Source organism: Pipra filicauda, unplaced genomic scaffold, assembly GCF_003945595.2.
Source record: "Pipra filicauda isolate LSUMZ 115617 unplaced genomic scaffold, ASM394559v2 scaffold4_size7858003_pilon, whole genome shotgun sequence".
Classification (NCBI taxonomy): domain Eukaryota; kingdom Metazoa; phylum Chordata; class Aves; order Passeriformes; family Pipridae; genus Pipra; species Pipra filicauda.
The window spans coordinates 5,946,140-5,971,894 of NW_024104643.1; the positions used below are offsets into that span (position 1 = coordinate 5,946,140).

The window sequence follows — 25,755 nt, forward strand, 5'->3', positions numbered from 1 at the left end:
TTTTGTTTTTTTTTTAATTTGCTTTTCAGCATGACAGGCAGTGGCAGTTTCATTAATTAATACTTCTCCAGCCCTCAAATCCACTGCTGTTTTTCAAATGTATCAAATAGTCATTGTGAGCATCAGGGAGGTTTTTGTTACAGCGCTTAACTTCTTCATGCTGTCCAAATCACATAAAGTTTAATTTTTCCAGTGTCTCAAACTTCTCTTGATTAATATAGATGCCTCGTGCTGCCACAGTGCTTGCCAACTCCACTGTTTATTATAAAGGAAATAAGGAACCTTGGGACTGATTAGTACGTCAATTTATATATATCTTGTGTAGCATCTTCATTTATTTTAAAATGATTAACAGCGCAGAGGCACCCCCCCTCCTGGCAGAGCGCTGGTTTCAGTCTCGCGCAGCAGCTCCGGGCGAGGCGATGGCTGCAGGGGGGCTGCTCTGCTCTGCGTGGGGGGCTGCTGGCGCTGCCCCTCGGGCTGGGGGCTGCTGGCCCCGGGGCTCCTCTGCCAAGGCTCTAGGTTCCCTTTCGGAGATGCAGCGTGTGGGTGATCTCCGCACCGACGTGGTCTCTCCCCTGCAAGAAGGACAACATGGGGAAAAAGCTCATTCTCGCCTCTGCTTCCAGGCATGACCCTCCAGCAAGTCCTGCTGGTGTTTGTTAACCTTTATTAGCATCACGTATATTCATCTTGACCCACCACATGAGAAGCTCTTTAGTTTGTTTTGGGTTTTTTTTTTTAAAACATCTCCACCAAGAGCAAAGTGTGTCAGGCTCATATAAAGTCCCCTTTCAACTACAACAGCCAGTCATAGTGTCTGATGGAGCACTTCAGAAAAGGCTGAGAACAAGGAGGGAAAGAAGAGGTCTCCAAAAAGTGGAATTTTGTGCTAGCCAAAAAGGATTCATAACTAGATCAGCGCTTTAAAAAGGCTGAAGTTTGAGGTCACAGAGGCAGCTGAATGAAGAAAAACTGAATTCTTGGGCAGGTCTGTCAAATGCTAAGGCGGCTTTCCACTCGCCCCCCCCTTGTCATCTTTCTTCTATTTTCTTAGCCAATTTTCATGAATAATTACCATGTTGGAAAAAATAGCAGGAATATTCTAAAATCAAGTGAAATTAAAGATAACATCATGAATAAGTGGAAGCCTGCAGCTCCTAAGAAAAGCTTTAAAATGACATTTAGAACATCACTGTCGGAACAATGCAGTTTACAATCCTGATCCTAAAACAACATGGCAAGATTAATCTTACATAAATGCATTATCCTTAAGCTAAAGTCTTGATGAAGTGAAACAGACCATTTTAAATTAATGCAACATAAAATACAGCACCCATGTAAAATCCAAGCAAGTTTCAAGCTGTGCCTATGGCAGCCCTCGAAATAGCTAAAGAAAGCTCAGCTCTGGTTGACATAATGTATTAAGTGCATCTCTTTTGTTAATAGATTTAGAAAATTCCTAATTAAACCTGGCCTGAGATTCATGACATTTACCAGTCAAAGTTTGGTTTAAGTCGGAAAGATTTGCAACAAAATTAAAGAAAAAAAAAGCTGCTGTACAGACTGCAGTATATTTGAAATGTAGGAAACAGTAACTGAATGAGAGATGTGATAAAACTTCCTTAGTTGGATGCTGAATTTCCTGCAGTAAACTAAGAAAGATGCTTTACATTTTTGCGTGGCTGCATCATGCCTGAGAGACACAGCCACAATTCCAGGAGGAGGCATTCATCATTAAAACGTCTCGTATCGAACTGCCTCTACACACATGGGGGAGCACAGCAGGGCTTCACCACGATAGGGGAGGAGGGATGGAGAGAGGCAAGGGGATGGAAGGCACCTTGTCCCAGTTTCCCTGGGTAAGAACTGAAAAAAGGGCTGTAATTTAGGGCTGCTCTTTTGGGATGGACAGCCTGCGGGGTGGTGAAAGCATGCCATGGACCACACAGCACAGGGGACCTGTGAAAAGAATAATCCATCCTCCCTACACCTGTAAGGACAGTGCAGAGGGGCTGGAGGTGGTGGGTGGGTGGCTGAAGTATATCTGTGCTGCCAGTTTCACCGAGAAACAGCACCTGAGATTCATGTGTGCCAAACCCCACCCAGTGGTTCAACCCCTTGTACTCCCACAGGCCCAAGGATACAGTCAGATTTTGAACTGGCTGATACATAGTTGGATAGAATTCTTCCTGAAGTGAAATGTTTTCCCTTTTTAAAAGGAACCTTTCTTCACTTTCAGTAAAAACTGGCAGATCTTTACATGAAACCTAGAGCTTCCATGCCAAAGCTGCTTTCATACCAACTTCTAGGGCTTTTCACTAGTTAAAAGGAAAAGAATAGTTTGTGTACCTGTTAATATACTGAAGGACAGATTATTGCATGGCATTGAAATAAATTGCAATGACCAGTTTGGAGCACAGATACCACTCCTGTTGCTGGCAAGGGGAAAGTGTTGAGACAAGAACTACAGCTGCTAATCCTGTCTCTAATGCTCACAAAGTAACAGACATACAGTACATGCATATTACTCAGATGCCACTACAGCAGCCTCTATGGTTCCTTGATTGTTTGCATTATAATCTCCATATGTATGAACGAGACAAATTAGGTTGCCATTTATTTGTTCATTATCTATTATTTTGATTAATGGAATTCTTGTTCTCAGAATAACTATTTAAAAATAACATTTGCAATAATGAGGACTGAACTATTAATCATGATCTTTGGAAGAAACTCTGCAAGGAACTGGGGCAAGACACTTCATAAGAACAAATGTCATAAATAGGACTTTTAACAGACAGCACTAAAATTTTGAATACAAGAAAACTAAAACCAGCCAGACTCAGAAACCAATAGTTTAAACTTTTTTATCTGGGTTGGGGTTTTTTGCCTCCTTCCCTCGTCACCAAAGTTGCTTTAGGACAAGCACAGCTGTAGTACTGCTGGATTAAAAAAACATTACAGGTAACAGATGTCCCCAGCTTTTCCCCCAAGCTCCTTTACAATACACATACACATATATGCACAGTGTTTTCTTGATGGTTCTTTCCAATCTGTATCCCCCAAATTCTGACTGTTCACATTCATGCTAACTCAAGTACTGAACACTGCAAGAAATATTTTAAAATACTTTTAGGGGAGAAAATTAAGGCTTATGAACCCCTTATGAAGGTGTTTTACCCCTGTCACACAGGACATACTGCACACTTCTCTTTTCAGTGAATGAGGCCCAAGAACTGTGGTGCCCACTGCTGTTTCACAGAAAAGGATCATCAGTGCCTTCTGGCATGGGGAAAGCTTCAGCCAGAAGTATTCATGATACCAGCAGTTTATTTTTTTTTGTCCTGGGCTGTAGCTTCTAATTGATTTTCTGTGAATAAAAGGGTGTTTTTCTGCAGAGGACAAAGGCTGGGGTTTTGGGGGTTTTGTTTGTTTCACTTGCAAAGAAAGCAGAGAACTTGGTGTCTCTGGCTCCAGAGCTGCAAATATGCTTCACATATATACATATATATATACACACACGCTTTCAATTAAACAGAACTCTTCCTCACTGATAACTAGTAAATCATGCCTTTTGAACACCCAATTACTTGTCCCTTAAAATTTTTAGAGCATATTGACTGACACTGATAGAGGATAGACTATATTCCTACAGTGGGCCAAGCTTTTATATGGCTTTAAAAATGCAGAAGCAGAAATTAAATGCACAGCATACGTATTAGAAACTGCTATCACTGCTGTCGCCATTTTGCAAAAGCAGGCTCAAGACTGACTCCTGTGCCACTGGGAATTGGGCTTCTGGCTGCAACGCTGCAGCACCAGGCAGTGTCTCTGAAATGATCCCATGCTTTAGGAGAGCTTTGCTTTAAGATACACACAGCTGCTTTGAGGCACGCGCTGTTGCAAGGACCCTTCCAAAGGGGAGCCAGCTTTTGTCTTGCCATGTACATGCAATTGGAGTGTGCTCCCCCAATTCATGCCTACTAAATCATATCTTTGGATGTTGCTTAGTGTATTCCAAATTAAGATACATATTCATTGTGGATAAGCAAGCATAATTATGTATACATTGGGATATTTAGCATTTATAAAAATATTCAGAATATTCAGTATGTTTAACATGGCAGCATTTCAACAGAATCTACATGACTTTGCACAGATTGTATTGACTTGGGGTATGTAATGAGCATTTTTTGTCCTTTAGATAAAGAAGAGTAGGAAATATTCCACAGTTCATGGGAAACTCACTTTATGTAAAAATGTCCTTTTTTTTTAAAAGCATTCAAGTAAAAATAAGAAACCACAGTAAATAACATTACAAATGAACCCTTTGTTTCCTACATTTTATTTATATTTCATTGGTGCTGACAACAAAGCATGAAACACAGCCCAGTGCTAACAGTATTAAAACCATGTGTGTTTGATCTTTTTTAAACACTCCTACAGGTGATCTCCTTTTCACTGATGCCGAATGCCTGCGTGTCCTGTTGGTGGTTCACCACTCTAATGCAGGGTTCTTATTTAGACATCTAAATATAGATTTACCTGGATCATTTTTGAAAAAGCCTGGCTGTAGACCCTATTTTTAACATGCACAGTTAGAATTGATAAGACTGTGATATAGTGATATAGTCTTATCTGTGATGAGACTGCAATATAATGAAGCACAGTTGTAAGCTACCATGTTGGGGGATTTTAAAAGCCCTAGCTAACATTCTTTCATAAAGGAAACCTTTAGAGATGATCTTCTGGTTGACTACAGAAGGGAATGGGGGAACCGTGAAATACTAATGTTAATATTTTTACTCTTCAGCAGACTACTCAGGGGAACATATTTTACCTGTGAGGAGGAAACATTATGTAAAGTGAATCATTTCCACTTGACATTAAAAAACCCCACCCTTTCCTTCTCAGGCTATCGTACATGGTAACTATTGTTTCTTGCTTGGAGCATGTGCACGGCACTTCTGTAACTTGAACTGACTTTACACCATAAACTCTCATGAATAGACCTGTCCCCAATTAAGAAATGAAATGAAGACACAGAGTGACAACGTTTAAAGTGGGAAATGGTAATGTTAACAGAATGCTGCAGGCACCGTTCTCAGTGCGAGCTCATTTCTGTGCTTCTGAAGGCCCCTACAGCTGCAGGTAGAAATGAGAGTATTCCCTCTGTAATGCCCAGGGACTGTGCAGGTGGAGTCTTCTGGGGGAGCACAATGCCTGCTTGCAATGAGAACAAGCAAAACAGCAGACAACTGAATAATCCTACCCGACACAGATACTGACAAACTGAGACAAAGGCTGATACTGAGGAACAAACAAGACAAAAGAAAGGGAACTATCTCCTGGAGAAGTGATCATACTGCATTTTCCGTGGGAGCAATACCAACTGGCAAGAGATGAAGTGACTCGTGAAGCTAACCCCCCCTCAGAATTCTGCTATATTGAGACATTCTGTAATTTAATCAAATGCTCTGAAGACAGATTGACAAGGACTTAGACTGCAAGAGCAAGCTACATTTGCCATGGAAGGAGTTAGTCAATAAATTCTGGCATGACAGTAGTCTACAAAGACAAGATTGTGAGTAAATTTATTGTGCAGTAATATAACCCGAATTACAAAAAGAGTCCAGATGTGGTCTGAGCTGCCACATTTCCTTTTGGATAGATACGGCTATTTCAGAATTTTTTGGAAATGTATTTCCAACTTTGACCTTTTATTGTCTTCTAGAAGAAAGAAGCCCAGATGCCCTCAGAATCCAATCTCAACTACACGAGAGAAAACCACAAGCATGAAAAGATGAAAGAGCATTTTAAAAGATGCTTAAGTTTACTAAATCTACATTACTAAATTGGTGGAAACCAAAGACCAGCTGAGCTGGTTGGCAGAGCTGCAGTGTTTCACTGTCACTTTTACCATGTCTGTGTCTCTGCCATTCACTCCGTCTCTGTTATTGAGAGATGTGTCCTTGCACAATTTTATGCTTATCTAGCATCATCATGAGGAGGGCACTACAGAATAACTTTGCCGTTACTGTCCCATTAACGCAAAGCAAAGCAAACATTGCCCACAACAAGGAAGTGCTATGCCATCTTGAAAACTTTATGAGAATTGCTGGCCACTCCCATGGCTTGATGTTAACAAGATGCTCCTGTGGCAGAGGGCTGGGTTCCCTACACAACCTTTGGGCCAGAAAGATGTAACTGCAACTGAGAAGGTCCTAAAAGCTTCCATGAAGGGTGCAGCATATGAACTAGGTGATGTGGTGGTGCCCAGTGAGGATGTTTATTGAGAAAGTAGAAACCAACGGCCAAAATCATCTAAGCATGGCCAAAACCACCTGCAATAGTTTAGTAAGAGACAGGAGGATGGGGGCTGCTGTAATGAAAAGTAAAGCTAAAAATGCAGATGAAAGGGAAAGTGAGTGATGCTGGAGGCAGTTTCACAATTAAAGAAAACTGTCCACGAGGAGGTGTGCCCTGAAACCCACCTGCCAAGCTACAAGATGGAGTAGAAAGGTCCAGGTTATGACACTAGTCTCCAAAGATGTAAGATACATGAAACAAATTCAGTTTAATGATTTTCTCTGTAACTGAGAAGTGTTTGTTAAGACAGGAAACTGTATAGTAGAAACAGGAAAGCACACCAACACAGAGTCCACAGAAATTGGTGGATGAGAGCCTTTCAAAGGCCAGGTACTGCATATCAGGGTACAAATAATCTGAAAAATACAGACTAAACGTTAATTGTCTTGTGGCAGCAGAAAATGTGTTAGTTGTAAAATCAAATTTCTATCTCACGATTACATGTCACTGCACATTACAGAGTTACCTATCCCACACAGTCCCCAGTAAGCCAGTAACATGTTTATTTAAACACTAACTACCTGCTTTACAATTAACTGACTCTCTATATAACAGATTCTGTTAAAATGCTTAAAAAATTTAAGAGTTAAAAATTAAGCAATACCATTATTATTTATACATGTTATAAAACAGTCAGTACTTTAGTGATGAGTATTACTGTGCAACTTTTTCCCAGCTACCACATTAAAAGCCAAACATCCAATTAATTGTAAAACATACTTGTTTTGAAGCATCTGCAGAGGTGGTGTGAACTTCAGTACCTCGGAGTCCATTAGACTCAAATACCACTGTGGGAACAAGGGGGCTTGTTAACAGATGAACATTCAAGCTTCGTTAGTGTGTGTATATTATTTGAGACCATTACAGATTAACCACGTTCAAAAAAAGACACCAGCTACTAGCCTGTGGCCGGAAAATACCAATTTACCGTAACACTTACTGTAAGAGACTGTGCTAATGGCAGCCTAGGGCCACTGCCCTTTTTAATTCAGACTTCAGCGCTGAAGAAAGCAATCACTGACAACATTAATTATCAGTATATGTGTAAAGGGACCCTCCTCTTGCATTACTTACCATTTGGCTTCTGTCATTTTGCATCAGACTGGCTTATGTATGCATCATTCACACTTTTGGGGAGGAACCCGCTAGTCTCACTGTCTCATGCAATGCTCAGGAGGTCTCAAGGCACCGGTGGCTTTAGGCTCCTCCAGCCTCAACCACAGATTGTGTCAGGTTAAAAATGGCTGCTAGGGCTGACCAGTCTGAGGAAAAATCTTGTTTCCCACAAAAATGTTCCTGTCAACAGCAACGATGAGGCAAAACAAAGCCTTATGTTGTGCTGAAAGGGGTACTTTGATTTCAATTTGTGCTGGTGGCAACAGAATTCATTAGCATATTCATTTCTGAGTACCCTACTCTCTAATTAAAATAAAACATTTGCAAACAGAGTTATCTTAAATGCATTGCAATTTTATGGAGTTTGGGCAGGGATCAGGTAAGCAATATCTGGAGAACAAGAACAAAAGTCATAAAAAATCCCCCCTGTCTATTAGATTTAGGTATTGGAATTACTCAGGTTAACATGGGATGTGAAATGTAATTCTTGGTATTTTGTTAGCAGAATCTGAAAGCAGGCAAGTGGGAAAGGGAGAAAGAAAGAGCAAGTGTGAAAAGGTACCTGTGTGGGACCTCTGATGAGTCCTGAGGTGACTGGGTTGGGTAAAGCATTTTCCACATTCTCTGCAGACACAGTCTCCTTGGCGTGTTTGTGTCCTGAGCATCCCTGTAGTCAGGAGAGAGGGGGGGAGAGGAAGGGGGGGTTGGGGGGGTGGAAAGAGGAGAGAGGAAAGTTGAGAAGAAAACATTATGCCAGAAGAAAACATCATTAGTATGTCTAATGTGTCATTATGTGAGGCTACCTTCAGGCCCTGGATGACAACTGTCAGCCTTCATCTAGGCACTGGCTGACAGGCCAGGCACACACAGGACTGCAAGAATGCATAAATTACATTGAATTAAAAAATGCTCCCCATGATGTGCCCGCACCAGGACTGGCATGTCAGGTGTGCGCTTTTCAGAGCAGCTGGATCCACTTCTCAGCCATCACCCAGCTTTGTCAAGCAGTACATCAGGCAAATCAAAGTGACTCCAGCGTGGCGGAGACAAGTCACATGGATAATAGGAAGTGAGTAGGACCAGAGCCCGACTGTCCCCCCCAGGCGGCAATACCTCAGAGACAAATGCAGAGTGAGCGGAGCCATCGCAGACTGATCAAACCTTTCGCCCCTGCCTACCTGCCTGCCGGTGCTGCTTTGACCCTGGACCTCTGAGGCACAGACGAAAGACATCTGTGAATGAAAGTGTCATTCCGGACATTTTGAGCTGGTAGCAGCGCAGCAGCCTTCCCCCGGCCCTGGGTAAACATGTTTTCTAGGCCATTAGCATTTGTGGAAAACCGCTCAAACCTCTCCTTTTTCTCCAAAGGTCAGTTTACAGCATCTGACTTAAAGGGCTGGTCTTTGTCTTTTTGCTGCTGATCAAAAAAGACACATTTGACTTTTATTGGGCTTTTTTACTATTAAAAAAAAATTATGTTTGAACATCATCTTTTCTATTTTGGTAAAACGCCCTCTTCGGAAGGAAAGAGTTGATGTTTCCAGTTGCCACTGGAATACTTTGGCTTTTAAAGAAATTCTGAGAGGGTTGTCAACAGAAGTGAAGTTTCAGCTTTTCTTTCATACTCCCCTCCCTGTTCCAGCATTTAAAAAGAATAAAATTATGAACAAAAAAGTGGCAACCAAAACCCTCCACACAACTGAAAAATCAACTGCAGGATGCCAGAGGACTCATCCAAAATATGGATGCTGCACCTAAAGATGTATGGAAAAGAAGACAGCTGCCATTTATACTCTGCTGTTATGACACCAAGCGTCCTGTCATGGTTTTCACCAGACCATATATTGGAAAGAAATGTCTGGTTGCAAAAAAAACCCAAAACAAAATAAAAAAAAAAAAACAAACACAAAAACAAAACCACAAAAAACCCCAAGCAAATGCCCCACTCACAAATTGTTCTTTTCTTTTATAACAGCACCTCCTGCAGATGGCAGCACAGTCTGTATAATATACTTGAACACTCCTGCTCTCAAGAATTAAGTTTCTGGGAATCAAATAGAAGATTGTGATTTTGGAAAAAATCCCCATCGGGTATACCCAGCAACACAAACAAACAAAAACCTCAAAAAAATAATATTAAAAAAAAGAATCACATATCAATGAGAGCCTTACGGTACTATAATGAGACAGATTTGCCTTGTAAGGCAGCCAAGATTAAAGCAGGTTTTCTGATTTATTACTAGCATTTTCCCCTCACTGGCCAGAACTGTAGCTGAAAACTTGAAAGCAAAAAGCGGAAGGAGCTGTCCTGAGAAACCAGGTGTAGCCTTTGCTGGACTGCCCCATGCCAACTACTGGACAGGCAGAGACTGGCAGAGCAGCTCCTATGAAGCCCAGGAGAGCTTCCTCAGGTCATCATTCTGACACCTCTGGAAAGAGATTTAATCCCTCTACAACCCACGTCTCCCTCTGTGGAAGGTGAACACACTTGTCTCAGCAGCCATTACGGACCCAATCCAATAGCCTTCATGGAAGCACTGCTCCCACCTGAGTCGTGCGTGAGGGAAGGTTGAGGATGCTGTTGTAAGCCAACATACCCTGTATGAATGCCGAAGATGAGTGGGTGTAAGACTTTCATCTAACCCCTCCCTAGCTCTCACTTTACGGTAGTTATTCAAAAAGCAGGTGGAAAAAATGCGTCACTTCCAGGTATATTTGCCATTGTTGTATTTCCTAAGCAGCACCATAAGGCTTTTGATAGTTTAGAGCTTTGAGCCATGGGCATCACTGCCACAAGGCAATACCCCCATGAGTCATCACTCAGGTTATCCTACACGTGAACAAAAGAGGGTGGATGACTACAGGTCTTAGCAAATTACAGGTAAACGAACCTGACTATCTGAATGGAAGTTCCTGAGAAATCGATGCTCAAAGCTGGTCTCAAAGGAGACCCAGAGAAAGAGTGCATCTGCTGCCATAACCCAGCCTTTACTAATATGGCAATTCCTGTAAATATCATGAACAAAATAAATAACCACTATTAAAGATAACAGTAAGATTCTCCCTACAAGCATTTGGGAAGATTGGGCAGTGTGAAACTGTGGTGGTTTGGGCTAGGCCTTCCTTGGTGACCAGTTTGTAACCAAGGAAGGGTCCAGATTTACCCAGTATTCCCTACGATTTTTACGTAAATCAGATTATAAGAAGAAAGGAGGAGAGGCCTTTGCTCTCTTTCCTTCCGGTGGTTTGGAGGTGCAGGTTCCCTGCTGTTGAGTCTGTCGTGTTGGGGAGCGAGGCCTGGTAAGGCCTTGCCGACCTTGGGAGACGGAGGTTGCCGGCGATTGTTCCGGAGCAACTCTCGGTTGTCCCAGGAGAGTAGTGAGCTATTTTCTTTGCTAACTTTTTAGTTGTTAGATATTGGGTCACTAATTGGGATATATATATATTTTATTTTAGTTTTGTTCCCTTTCCCTTCCCCCTTCCCTTTTCCCTTGTGAAATTGTATATTTTAATTGTATATAAGTGTAAATATATTTATATATCTCACTTTGGTTGTCTCTCTCTCGTTTCGGGTTTTTCTTAGTTTTTTTCTCCCTCTTCTCCCTGAGGTTTGGGGGGAGGGGGGGGGGGACTTCTGGTGGTAAGGTTTGGAGACTTGGCAGGGAGCCAGCTTCAAACCATATCAGAAACAAACTAACCTAAGTACAGCTAGCTTTGTGTTTGCAGCTGTATCACAACACTACATACAACAACTCTCTTCCAAGGACAAACACTCCATTGAGGGAAAAACATGACAAATAGTATACCTAAGCAGGATTTTTGGTTGTCCTTCATGTCATGATTGCCATATTCACATTATGAGATAAAGGCTAAATTGTATGATGCATATTGACTCACAGGGCTCAGCCTATCTAGGCCCACATGTTATTTCAGACAAAGTTCAATTACCCTCCTCTTTTTTTTTTTTGGTAGGATCTTGTTCCTTTTGCCTGAAGCAGCTTTTTATTTGAGGGCTATGAAAAACAGCCATCATGCCAAATGGTTTGGAGAAACATCAACAACCTGGAAGTTGTATATAAAATGAAGACAAGCTACATTAAAAAAAAAAAAAAGGCTTCAAATTTTGAAAACTTGATTGCTGTAAAACACTTGGAACGAACGAAGAGGTTTCAAAGCAGAGATGGGCACTAAATAACTTCCAGTTAAAGTGTCTCTGGAAATCACTGCACAGCAAAAACGTTTTGCCAATAAAATCCCTCTTTCAAAAAGCAGGTAAAGAGAGACCTCTTTGGAAACCCTTCCCCTATTTTACTTTGTTCCAACAGTCACAATGAATTTTCTGATGCCTGCATTCAATAATTCAGCTTCTAGTTCCTAGCTTTTACTGTTTTTCTCTATCCCTCCTAACACGGCTGGGAGCTCACTGTATCAGTAAGATTTTGCTGAGCAGGTTGACACAACGTAATATTAAATAACATCAAGGTAGGCACCCATATGAAGGTACCCCAAGTTGGTGGTGAATTCATTGGTATTTAGAGCAGGAAGTGAGCAGGGAGAAACTTTAGACAACATTCCTAGGCACTGGGAAAAAAAAACCCTGCAGTTTTAGAAACTGAGCATATCCTCTCCTGCTTTGTTAACAACAACCAGGAGCCTGGGGTTCGTTACAATCATCAGGTAGCCCCTAACCACCTGCAAAATGATCTGCTCAGTAAGTAACAGCTGCCCCCTACACAGCATTACTTGTCAAATGACTGAGCAAAGCTGACAACAGAGTGGCTTAAAGGTGCATCTCATGGGCTATGTTAGATAGATCTTGTCTTCCTGTCTTCTCCAAAAGGTCCTTCCACCAAGATCTGATCAAACATTATGGCTCCTTCCTTGCCTTACAGCTACCAGAGTGGTCAACTTTCACACACCTTCTGGGTGTCCTTACACACCATAGCTGTCCTTAGACTACCAGCTTCCAAATGTCCTGGACTTTGTGCCACTTGCAAAATGGGGTCACAAGCTCCATTTCACACATACTTTTGACAAACCAGAGGGCATTATGTCTGGTAAGGACACTAGAACACCACTCTGGGAGTTTATTTGCACAACTTCTACAAAGAGAAGAAAGGTATAAAAAACTGGGATGGTTTATAAATGGTGAGAGGTGAGACTTTGGCTCCCATTCTCCTCGCCTACAGACACACCTCCACCTCAAGTGTAGTCAATCAGCATGATTTTCAGTTTCCACTCAGACAAACTAATTCTGGCAGATCATCAGAAGAGTATGGTTTCAAATGTAAATACATAGATTTCTTTTTTTTTAACATGGCAGTTGAACTTTTTTAGTCCCTGAACTTTTAAACTGGCTATTTGCACAACTGACTTTTCTGCTTATGTGAATTAGCAGGCATGTATTCAGCCCTACCTCCTTTTAATTATAAACATACAAACAGATCAAAAGACTCATTTAAAAAATACGGCTGCAATCTTTGACATGGACAAGGAAGATCTTAAGACTTTTGTCAAGGAAGACAAAGGACAACGACAAGTGATTATTCCTCTCTGTTGTTGGAAGACTTGTTTGCAGACAAAATTGAACAAAACCTCCAAAATAACATCACAGATAAGCCCCAGAGGATGTTTATTTTGCCTGAAGCAAAAAGATGATGATGTGTGCCAGCACCAGCATATCAGGGAGATCTTCCAGTGACAGCACATCTGTGTAACTCTAGCCTGCTTGAAGCAAGAGGACAAAGGAACAGCAGTACTCCAGGTGGAACCAGATACATTTAACCTGTGACAGAAATGTCACACAGTGCACAAGGGGGGATGCTGCAGTGTTAAGAGAGCAGTAAACAAACCTATTCAAGCCTATCCAGCAATGATAAAAACAATGAACTTGTAATCCCAACCGTTAAGGCAGAGAAGGGAAAAACTGGGAAACAGTATGTCGTGGCTCTGAATGAAGCAGGAACAAGCAAGCCTATGTCCTCAGCTATGGAAGGGCTTGTAAAAATCTTACCTGTGTGATCCAGGGCAGGGTTGTTGGCACCACAGGTTTGGTACAATGAAGCAAGGTCCTTTGGAATGTATGTTTTAAAGATATTTAAAATGTCCAAATGTTTCTCATGCACATCTGATCCCACATCCTGTTTGCTGGAGTGTAAAGCTGGAGAAACTCCCACGGTACTAGGCTGGGGCTGCAGTACCGGACTTGCTCGCGCTACCGCTGTGCAGTTTGCCAATGTCCTCATCTCATTCCCAGCCTTCATGTGAGACTCTCTCTGAGGCACTGGTGGCTCTTCATGTTTAGTGTACTGCTCGCTTTTACACAGAGGATGATACTGCAGCGGTGGGTTGTATTTGGCCTTCATGGAGTCGGATGCACAGTGCTTACCTGGAGGGGCAAAACCGGTACTTCCCTGGGGAACCACATACTTTTCCACTTGCTTACTGTTTGTAGGCTGTGTGCTAGGCCTGGATATGACTGTTTGTGTAGGCGTTATGCTTCTACTATAGGTTCCCATTTGCATAAGTTTGGAATTTGCTTCATATTTACTTTTTTGTTGTGCTGCTATGCTGTACTGCTCCTGGGAATGGTTTAACTTGGGCTGTCTGTATGCATCCAGACCCGATAAGCGTGGACCACAGTGGCTGAAGGCATGACTGTCCTTTGACTGATGCGTACTACCAGACTTTGCAGTCATCCCAACAGAGAGAGAGCTGTTTTTGGAACCTGGCAATGCACCTGGCACTTGAGTACGCGTAAATCTGGCAATGGGCAAAGGCTGGCATTCCTTACCACCAAGAACAGGAGGGGGGCCAGTGCGCCCACTCCTTGCCAGAAAGACCAGGTTGTTTTTAATACTCTTGAATCCATTCTGTTGAACCCAAGGGGGTACCATCGAGTTACAGCTGATTTTGTGCAAAATTCTTTTGTGCATCCACAGGACTTCTGGGTAGTAGGTCTTGTGACTGCAGAAAGGACATGGGTAGACAATTAAAGCAGCCTGGAAGGATGTATTCAGATATTTATTGCATGAATTATCCCTTGTTGATTTTTCACTCAAATCGAGTGGAGCTACCTCTAGAGCTTCAGCACCTTTTTCTATCAGAGGATGCTCCCTGTGCAAGTCTAGCAAAGTTTTTCTAGCACGACTAGCCTGCACTTCAAGCGATGTTTTCAAGTCCATGACCACGTCTGAAGATGTCTGGCCCACACCCGAAGCAAAGCTAGCGATGTGACTGGAGTAAGGAAGCCCCTGGCTGTGATGAAATGCTGGCACCTTCATGTCTGCAGAACCTTGGTATTTCGAAAAGGGTTCCTTGATGACACTCTCCAGTGCTGGCATCAGGGCAGGAATCTCTGGTTTAGATTCCCTGGCCTCATTTTCTCTGGCGTTGCGGCTTCCCAGCTTTGGGAGTTCATCCAACTGAGATGTTATCATTGGGGTTTCTTCTTCAGGAAAGTTGCAGTGGTATGGCTTTTCATCTGAATGGGACAAACAAAAAAAATCATTGTCATTTTACACAGAAAGGAGCTCAGAAGACAGAGCAGAATTCAATATTAGAATAAGATAGCAAGAGAAAAAGGAAATTTTGGTATTAGTTTTGCAATGACATGTTACAGACTAAATGTACTTTATAAGCAAGAAAATCTTGAAATAAGACACAACAGTTCAATTTACTTTTAAAGATGACTGCAGAGTCTGGATAAACTCTCTAATGCTGCGTGTTCATGACATTTTGAAGAAAAAACAATTCAATAACATACCCATGTTAAAATTCTGGGACTGTGAGAAAAATAAACAAATCTGCAACCATTTAATGCTTTAACAAAAGCAAAGATAATGGAGCCAGATAAAACTGACCTAACTAAAGGTCTGTCAGCACTTCCATTACAAGCCCCTATTTTCAAAGGGTTTATAACTCAGCAATAAAAATTGGCTCCACACAGAAATCAAGCACATAAGCAGGTACAGCATACAGAATAAATTCCTAACTTAAGAGGGACTTTCGCAGTGGCCAAGTATAAAAGATGAGATATGGAGGATGTAAATTTTGATTTTTCAGTCCTTCAGTTTAAAGCAGATTTTTTTTTCCTTGGTTTTTTTTGGTAACATATGCTCATGTTTGAAACAAACTTTAGGAAAATTTTGTGACTGCTTGATCCACTGAAAGATAAGGAATTAGACATTTCAGCCATTTAGATTACAGAATTCAAAACAGACTTTCAATTCTTCTCATTTTCTTCTTCACTTCTCAGCTCTCCAGAGTAAATTTTTCTAACACATGTCCTGGAAAGGGAACACACTGGGCAGTAATTAAAACTGTTTAGGGTGAAAGAGAAGAGTAGGATTTGTTTTGCTGGGAGCATGGCTATGTCTGCTCGCTCTCCTGATGCCGATCTCTCAGAGCTGCTGATGAAGCCAATGAGTCCCTCCAAATCAGTTCACAAATCAATTCCACAGAGATTTTCATCACAGCAGTAATGCTTACTGCACTGAATCCATTTAACATGTAACTGAATTGAATCATCTGACAAACTTTCAGTTTCAATTAACATGCAGTTAATGAGCCACTGCCAGGCAAGTGTAAGGAGACCGTGCTCCATCTAAAACATCACCAGTCCAAAGTGATCACTGCATCCGTAGGAGGGGTGAGAAGGGGAAAGGAGTGAACTGCTCTAGAGCTGTGTATCCTCTCACATCAACTCATAAAAGCCAGTACTTCAGAAAATCAAGCGCCATTCATTACCGCAGTGCACTGCCACAGGCATTATTCTGCACAGTGCAATGGAAGAAGCATGTTCTTGGCTAGAGTTGCTCTGCAAATAAAGCCTTCTTTGCCCTCATCTTCAACTCAAGCAAAAAAAATCTTTAAGCTTTTGTTTAATTCGAGGTAATTAGGTTAAAAATAACCCATAGGTTTGTAGCCTTTCAGGGCTGAATGCTCACTCTGCGAAGATCATTTTCCTTTCAAACTCTCTAAGGGGGTATATTCAGGGGAAAAAAACCCCACAACCCAGAAACTTTTTTTTCCTGGGTTGCAGGGGGCAAGGTTTTGGGAAAGCACATGCCCAGCACTATTAACGAAATTTACCAAAATTACAGTTTGAAACAAAGACACTGCATGCAGTGGTGAAATCTGACACCGCACATCTGTGTTATTTTCAAACCGTATCTGTCAAAACCCAAAATATTTGTGCTCTTAAATAAGATTTTAAGGCTTCTCTTTATGATCACAAGGAGTGGTTCCTTTTATCATTGTATTAAATAATAAAGCAAAGCAAAAACAAATCCTTTGGTTGTAGCAGTACTCAGTGGACAGTGAACCGACCTGCTGGCTACACTGAGCAGAGCAGGCAGAGGAGGGAAATGGGAGACCACTGCTAGTCCTGTTCCTGGGACTGCAGAGCTGGAAGGCTCCCCCTACTCCTTGGTCCACCTGTGCAGCCACGATGAAGGGGAGCATCAGCAGACACGTGCAACTCCCAGGTTGCTCTGCATATCTCAGACACTCCTTGATACTTTCTGACTCGGTCAAAATCCATGTACTGTGCTGTTTCAGCGGAGAGTAAGGTCAAACAGATTGGGATAGGTGGCATGTGTTAGGTCTGGGCTTGGTCTTTAGGTCTGGACTGTTTGATTTAGGTTCTTGGGAGAGGAGGGAGGAGGAGAAAGCAGAGGGAGAGATCACAGTCCTATGTGCCCAAATAAAGCTGGGACTGCAAACTTTGAGGTGGTTACAGTCTTTTTGGCCCTATTTCTTTAGTGCAGCCAACAAAGAAAAAGGGATTTTCCAGGTGGAAAATGTAACACAAAGCAGGAAAACAAGAAAGGCATTTCTGAGGTATATCTAGGCCTGCAGTTGCCACAATGCTGAAGGCAGCTGTCAGTACATTATATGAAAATTTGTAAGGTTATTACAAAACATAGTTTCTAACATCTCTTCATAATGTCTTGCTAGATTCAATTCCTCTGATGTCTCACTAGAACAGTACTAAACATACTAGGAATAATCTTAAAGCTTAGATCAGGAGCCTCAATAGCAGTATTTGTGCTAATTGCTCAAGCTGCGCTTCTTTCAAGAAAACCCAAAACCAAAAGAGAAACAATTTTCACCTGCAGGCCAACTCAGGCTTCTTCATCAGTGCAAAACACATCCTATGCTTTTCCCCTAGCCCCATCCTGCTCTCCACCAGGGACCTGATACTACAGATACCAACAACCAGACTGCCACGTGCCATCCTTCCCATCACGGCAGGTGGTCCAGGCTGAGCAGTGAGAAGATAGCAAAAGCCAGGTGGAGGAGGGGATGCAGGCAAGAGAAGAGAAGATGGTATGCAACCCAATAATATAGGTAAAGCCTTTTTAGAAAAATAGATTAAATTTATTTCTGTCTGCTTCCAGCCAATTGCCCCAGTTGAAAAGGTGTATTAACGATCCTTTTAAATCACTGGTATAAAATATTGTTCTAACCAGCGCAGTGCGGGTACTACTGTTACCAGAAACTTTTGAGATTTAATTATGGCCAGGTCAAAGCAAAAAGCCATGAATGAGATGCCTTCTGCTTGATCTCCAGAGACTATAATTCACATTACCCATTGAAAGAGTTCTTGGCTAAGCATCCTCTCACTTTTTATCCTACGGTCCCTGTCATCTCCTCGTATTTGCCTCAATTCCTTTGTTTCTTACCCAGAACAGCTGTTTATCTGTTGTACTTATGAGTGAGAAAGGTCCTTTTACCATAAGTCTGAAGTGTTATGGCTTTTCTGTGTCAGAGATACCTGGATAAGAGCTACAGCAGGGGAACATTCCAAGGTGCCCAGTTAGGAGGTAGTGGCTGCTGATGTTATCTCATGTCTTGGCCATAGCTTCAAATATCAACAGCACTGAATGCTACAGGAAAGCAAAGCAGGACAGTGCAAAGCACTTAACTATATGAAAGTCATTGTCTAGAAACACAAGAGCATTCAGGGATTTGAGAAGTTCTTCAGAAATATTCCTAACTGCCAACCCTCAGTGACTTGACTTTACACATGCAGATAAAAGTGATTCCCCTCCTCCTGGCACACACATATCCCTCTTCTCTCTTTCTCCCCCTTACACGTGTAAACTCCCCTTGTTTTCTTCCCAGCCCTGTTTCTCCACAAAACCGAATTTCACAATGGGCTGCACAGCTGTTTTAATTCATGAGGCTTCCTATAAAGTAAACCAGGCTACAAGCCTGAGGACAATGAAACCGTGATTTCTATTCAGAAGAGCAAAACTGGCTAGAAAGAGGCCCCTTTTCTGGCTAGTGTTATAGCACTAGGAATCTAAGGAAAAGGACCAGATGTGATGTGCTTGAAATTTAGTAAACATTTGATAGTGATTTGCACTTTGAGATGAATGCTTTGGCTTGATTTGAAAACCGGCTGCAAATAAATCATGATAAAAGCAAAGGATAACACTGGAAGAAGCTGCAATATTGCTAAGACCTGTACTGGGTTCTATTTCACTTGGTACTTTCTTTAATGATCCAGAAGAGACTCTAGACAGCATGCTAACTTGAATCTCCAGGAAACATCGCATTTGGAGAAGCTGCAAAAATGGGGACAAGGAAATAATGCACAGGGACTCAGAAAGAATAGAAATGCAGTCTCAAAATAATCAAATGAGATTCATTCTGGGAAAAAAAGCAGGTTAAGATAAGTGAAGGGAAATGATCCAAAAAACCCCATGCAGTGGGAGGGAAAAATCTGGGAAGCAGTAATGTTGAAAAAAACAGATGTTACAGTAGATGGCAAGTTAAATATGAGTGTACTAGATGAAGTTCTTCAACTCAGCTTTCACAAATAAAAGTAGCACTATAAAAATAAAACTACCCCTCTGAAGAAGACACATGATAGCCTTGCTGGTCACATTGTTTTGTATACATATATATATACCTATAAAAAATATCTATACAAACATATACACACCATAGCAATGGGTACTATGTAAAAGTCCACAATAAACACAAAACAGTGGGAAATGGCAGAGGAAAAAAGGAAAAAGCAGTTTTGCAGCAGAAAATCAGGTCTTTTATCCTGTGAAAGGAAGGTCCAACAAAAAACAGTCTATGCCCCGAGAATATCTATGCAGATCTGCAATGACAGGTAAGTCAGAAGGAGTTCAGAGAACTGCCACAGAAAAGTAACACACCAGAAAATAAAGACAAAGAGTTAAGTGTCCCTCACATTGCTGAGGGAAGATGGAAGGGTGACAGGTCAACGTCTGCAGCCTCCCCAGGAGCGCCAAGCTCCAGAAGAATTATGTCATCCTGAGCACTGGAGTCTATCAACAACAATCAAATACACCTGCATGCAGAAAAACTCACGATGAACAGAAAAAAAAACCCCAGCCTGATTATATATATTTGCAGCTTGCAGAATAAACGTCAAAGGAAGAGGCGAAACACCACTTGGACTGTAAAACCTATATGGACAAAACATGGATTATCAATGCATAAAAACCCCTCCTATTCACAGGGAGGCACAAAACATGACTTACTCCTTCCCTTTGCTCTATCAGCAGAGCAAAGCAAAACCCCTTAGAAGCACAAGACATATGCCAAAAACAGCCTTCCTTTCATACTAATTCCCTACGTGGTTATCTCAGAAAAGGACTCCTGGAGCATTCAACAGTGAGCCCAGAACCCTCCTTAGCAGTAGGTTTATCCTCTTAGCATAGGGTCAGGCTGTTCAAAGAGACCTGGTATCTGTTTTGCAGAGGACGTCTTAAAAAAGCCATGGCCCCTGTTCTAACTGCCTGTGTGTCTAGTTTTTATACTCCACATGCTATCCGTCACCTCCCCTGCTTTCTGCTCCAGTTGCACCATTCAGCAGATCCCCAATGTGATGGCAAAGTGGGCGTGAGGTGAGAGACAACCCCTACAAGCCCTGTTAGGTTTTCTTGCAGCACAAGGTCATGTGCCCCAGGGAGATACTAGGAAGAAAATGTTATGCTGGTTTTTTTAGGAGATGCAGCTTCTCATCTGCAAAGCTCATCTCGCTTTACATGTTGTTGTTAGATGTGTTTTCACAGGCTCCTACACCAGTTCCCCAATAATTCAGAAAAAAGAGATGACCAAGGATTACACTGGAGTACTCAGTACCGCAGGATGATATAAGTTAGCAGGTAAGAGAGTGATACGGGAGGGCAGAAAGCACACAATCAACTAATATCCTTGCTTTCTCTTGGACTAATTTTAGAATTGACAGTGAGTGGTTTTGGCTGAGGTTTGAGGTTTTTAACAGGGCAGAAACCCAACACAGCTCTTGATGCTGGCTGATACAGATGGTTTATCAGTCAGCCAGCACACCCCACCCCACAGAGGTTTCCCTTTGGCTATGTGAGGTGGAAAGGGGAGTAAAGTCATTCCACACAGCACCCCTCTGGTACAGTTTGCATTCACAGTCTTCATTATCCTTTTCTACATGTTCATTTTCATGATCTTCATTATCCTTTTCTACATGTTCATTTTCATAGTTCCTAAAATGACTTCTCATTGACTTTTGAATTTCAAAATGCTTCTATTGCGCCCCAGTCTCCATTTGACTAATCTCTACAGCATTGTCCAGGAGGACACCTGCTGCTTATGAAAACAAAACCCACAGAGCTCTTACAATCCAGACAGCAAAAAACATGAATAGACAATCATCAAACTAATTTAATAAAGTTTATTCAATTCTGGACTGCACATATTGGGGATTTTTAATTATTTTAGAATATTAGTGTTATTATCATTAAAGATACTGCATTAGGTTTTGCATTTCAGAAAGAATCTGAAATGTCACCAAAGTAACTGAAAAAAAGCACAAAATTTTTAGTTGATTAAATTTGAAACTTAACCTTTTAAGATGAGTGAAATCTGAATCTGAGAACAGTAATAGTATAGCACATAAAAGACCTCTTTCTACAAGGTATTCCCTAGCTCAGTAAAATCACAAATTCCTTTGCACAGCAGAAATGCTGCAGTTATGTCACACTTCAAAGATTTTTTTTTTCCCCCCAAAAGAAAATGGAGGCCTGAAACCATCCGCACAGCCACAGATGCAAATGCCAGCAATGTTATTGGAATTTCAAGTACAATCAAGAGAATAGACACCAACAAAGTAACTAAAGAACTAGGCTGGAAAGAGTGTCAAGTCCAAAATCTGTCAGACTGAAGTGCGTGCTGTTACGTACTGAAGAACAAGCCTGAAAGTTCACAGTGAACTTTTTCTCTTCAGCTACTTGCATACAATGTTTTCTTGAAGAATATTTGGTTTTGTTGTTATCTAGGGTACTGATGCTACAAGCCTCCCAGAGGCCAACTGGCTGGAAGATCAGCTCCATGTACAAATTACTCCAGTATCCCCTCGCACAGGATCTTTTCATCACTCTCAGCTTCACACCAGTGCACATCAAGTCCAAAAAGCTTTGTGCTGAAGCCCAAACACAAACCCCCTTCTAAGGCAGGTGCTTTGCGATCTGTCTCCCAGGTATCAGCCCCTCCAGAGTCAACACAGACTTTCAGGTGAAGGAAGGAAAGCATCCACAGCAGAGCACGTAATGAAGTGAAAGTGCAAATGTGGGTAAAATGGCTACTGCTGGCAGCTTGCCACAGACGTTTCCAGTGTTCACCACATCTTTCTGCATCTCCTCCTGGTATACAGGAATTCTGGGCAGTGGCAGAGCTTGTAATGACTTACTAATCCTTTCACCTGTGTATTTCTCACAGAGGTCCATGAGGGTATTCTCTGCCCAGAAGCAGGAGAAAAGCCCCATGAAATAACATGTACTTATCTGCAGGTGAAGCTGTAGCTTCTGTTATCACAGCATTTCCAAGTACCTTTTTCTCCCTTCATCCACACTAGATTGACCCAAGGGTAACGAAGAACTCAGTGGGGTTTTTGCTGTTTGAGAAGAAGGCTTGTCTTTTATCTAAAGAGCTGAAGGCAGGTGACCAGTCTGACAAGTCTCACAAAGCGAGGCTGTAACCAACACATCTGATCCCCATGCTGATGCCACATCCTGCTCGCATCTCCAGCACAGCCCCTTCTGGGACTTGGGACTGGATTTCCCAGTGAGGGCCCACAGCCCCTCTTTGCCCTCTGAGCTTCAAGAGCATCCGGATGTCTTCCTATCTCACACAGGGCTGCGCCTGCTACAGCCAGGCAAACCACAGCACCGAGACAACAGCACTTTTAGACACACAGAAGGCACATATAGTCTTAGGACAGTTTTATTATCGGTGATAATAATGTTGTCTCTTCAACAAGTGGTCCACACTATGCACAGCTTTTGCAACTTTGTCCCCAGCTCACAAAACTTCAAACCAGTTTTTCTTCCTTTAGGAAATGTAAAGCCCAAGCATGTAAGTTGAAACAGAAGAAAGGGTCTGTAACTCCCACTCATGGACTAAACCAGAGCAAAGACACTACACTGGCTTAAAATGTACAGGTACCTTCACAATTCCACATCACTGGACGTGGAAAAGTCTGGCTCCTGGAAAGCAATGAGGGAACAGTAACTACTTATCTAAAAACTGTGGGTAAAATGAAGGGCGAGAGAGGAGTACATGCACAGAACCAATACAAAAACACATTGCAGAGACGGCTTGCCAAAATGAAAACCATACAATTTGGCATTGCCTTAAATGTTGCTGCTCATAATATACTTAAAGAAAATTATGGGATATAAAACCCCTGGAATGCTCTGCAAAATTAGGAAGTGATTAGGCCAGATGATACTAATTTGACTCTAACACAGCTTTGTCGTAATTCCTAGTTAATACAATACAGTATGAACTGGTCCAAAAGCTAGGCAGAGTACCTCCAGTATGCTCTGTAGCTGCTAGGCATTTCTCCATGTGTGGCCCTGCCTGTGAAGTTTGGTGCAGGTAGAAGGAGGAAAAAGAAAGGGTATAAGACCATTAACACAGCAGGATACATAATTAAATTTGAGAGGGTTGGATTTGGATAAGGGTTGTTGTATTTCTTTGGATATTGGTTCTTTTTTTTGTTTAAGGCACAGAAAGAGAAGTGCAATTGGCTTTGATGCATCAAAAATACTTGTAGAGGAGATGGAAAATTATGACGCAGGGTTTTTTAAGCAAGTGGCAGCCTGCCTGTATAGCCCCTCCAAACATAGACCCAAACAGTTGTAAATCTTCCCGGAGATTTTCCCTTTCATTCCGATAGTGATATTTGCCACAATGTCTACTCCACAGCGTCTTCTTGACCACCACCTGTTCCTCCTCCTTCAAGTGCATTAAGGAGAAAGGCTTTCCATGCCAAGACTGTGGACTGGCAGCCATCCCATACAGCTTAACATTCCTCATCCGATATTTCATTTCTCCTATCATTTGTTAAGCATGGGTAGCATACTGCCATACATCATAAAGTCCTTTACTACAGCTACTCAGTCTAAAAACAGAGGGTACAGCTGTGCTGTCAGCTAGCATTCTGAAGAAATACCTAAGCTACAGCCGGCAAGCCCAGCGTGGTAACAGAGGTAACAGTTACGGAAATAAGGAGCTCTGCATGACCTAATTTACCTTGTTTCTCCTGCTGAAGGCCACGCTACCATGGCTGGTGGCTCTGTTAACAGACTTAAGGCAGTCAAGAATCTCTACTGTGCATGCCCACCACATAAAATACAGTAGCACATGACAGAAAGAGGAACTTGGATTGTAAGTATTACAAGAATTTTAAGATTCATTAGTTATACAGTACTTGGACAGAAAATCTGCTTTGTTGTGCAAATGTTTATTCAGTCCTTCATTGGAAATAGGACTTTGAAAAGAGAATGGAAGAAAACAGGGCTGAAATAAGAAAAGAAGCTAACTATATCAAATCCAAGACATAGGTTAGATAGACTGAACTATGATTATACGACTATCACTGAAAACTGGATGCCCTTGGTAAGGGGTGGCACTGCTGTATCATCATTAGCACTGTTACACGGTGCTGCAAGGAAGCAGCAGGAGATGAGGGGCTGAGCCCTGCTACCTTGAGGAAACTCTGCAGAAGGCTCTAAGCTACTGACAGATCAAAAGTTGATTTGAACAGCTCTGCTCTGGATGGACCAAAGGGAAGCGGAGCTCCTGAGAAAGATGTGACTGCAGGCACAAGGGCAGCCTTTGGCCACTCGGCCAAGGCCACCAAAGGCCCTGTACCCGTGACACACAACCTGCAGTTCTGAGCCAAAGGCCTCAAGAGAAGAGGCTGGAGGTCCTTCCTGCCAGACATAGCTCCCCTGCAACCACCCTCTGGCTCACCACTGGCAGTGTTTGCTCCTATTGACTGGGCAGGACAGGGGTATTTGCAAGTTGGTTAATTGCTAGGTAAGCAGCCTTTCCTTTCGCCTTCCCTTTCTTTCCAGTGTCCTCCCTTAAGTTAACAATAACTACAGAAGGCACTTCCAGCAAAGTAAACAGCCTTTCAGACCTGGCTTGAAACAACTCTGTGACAGCCTTATGCAGATCACTAAAGACATCAGCCATTTACTGGCAACTTCCATAATCCCCTTGAAGAGCTAATAGACAAAGCAAGCTGGAACATACTGCCACCAGCACAGCAGCAGAAAGGGCAGCTGTCTTCAGGCAAAATGCGCTCTAAAAGGGATTTGGAGCTTTAACATTTTTCCTGACACTTTTCCTTTTATAGCGAGAGATAAATTTGAGAGCTCGAGAAAACACCAAAGTTCTGGGCTCGCTTAAATTCTTACTTTTTAAAGTCCTACTAATCTGAAAAATGAGTGGGGGGGGGGGGGAAAGTAACTTTCAAGATGTCATTTAAAAGATAAAATAAATAAATAAAAGCATCTATTAATCTCTGGTGGAAGAGACAGAGGAAGTCTTCTGTTTGGGAAGGAAGTCAGATGAGAGTCATCCCAGGGTGTGTGATGTAACTCAGAAAGGTCAGGAGACAAGAGGATGTCTCAAAGACGGTATTGAAAAAAGAAAAACCAGCTGTAAACGTGTTTTAATGAATCTTTCAAATAACAGAAACTTTGTTATGCTAAAGGAGGATGGGGAAGAGAAATCAAATCCATTTGAAAAATGGCAACAGAAACACATCACTTTTAAAATAAGCTTCATAGACAACAAAACAGTAATTCTGCACCTGTGAGCCATGATTATTTATATCACCCACTCATTTTAATAACAGCTGTGTGAAAATGCTAAAACATTATTAAATCTGAAACTAACTACTGCACGTACTGCATAGGAAGCTTCCCACTTTTCCAATTAGCACTGAGGCTT

General features: G+C 42.0%; 1 protein-coding gene and 1 long non-coding RNA gene across 2 annotated transcripts in view; one reads left to right on the top strand and one right to left on the bottom strand.

Annotated features, from left to right (window-relative positions):
- Positions 1–446: 446 nt before the first annotated feature.
- ZNF516 (zinc finger protein 516) overlaps positions 447–25,755 on the bottom strand; it is a 98,735-nt gene continuing 73,426 nt past the window's right edge. Inside the window, exons 3-6 of the mRNA XM_027746049.2 lie at positions 13,502–14,971; positions 8,051–8,155; positions 7,093–7,160; positions 447–578 (exon numbers count right to left, since the gene is read on the bottom strand). Coding sequence (XP_027601850.1) covers positions 519–578; positions 7,093–7,160; positions 8,051–8,155; positions 13,502–14,971 — 1,703 coding nt within the window. The 3' untranslated portion in view covers positions 447–518. The remainder of the gene's footprint in view (positions 579–7,092; positions 7,161–8,050; positions 8,156–13,501; positions 14,972–25,755) is intronic.
- Positions 9,995–17,719, top strand: LOC120324358. The gene is made up of 3 exons (XR_005565619.1): positions 9,995–10,197; positions 11,461–11,760; positions 17,663–17,719. It is a non-coding gene; the product is annotated as an uncharacterized LOC120324358 (long non-coding RNA).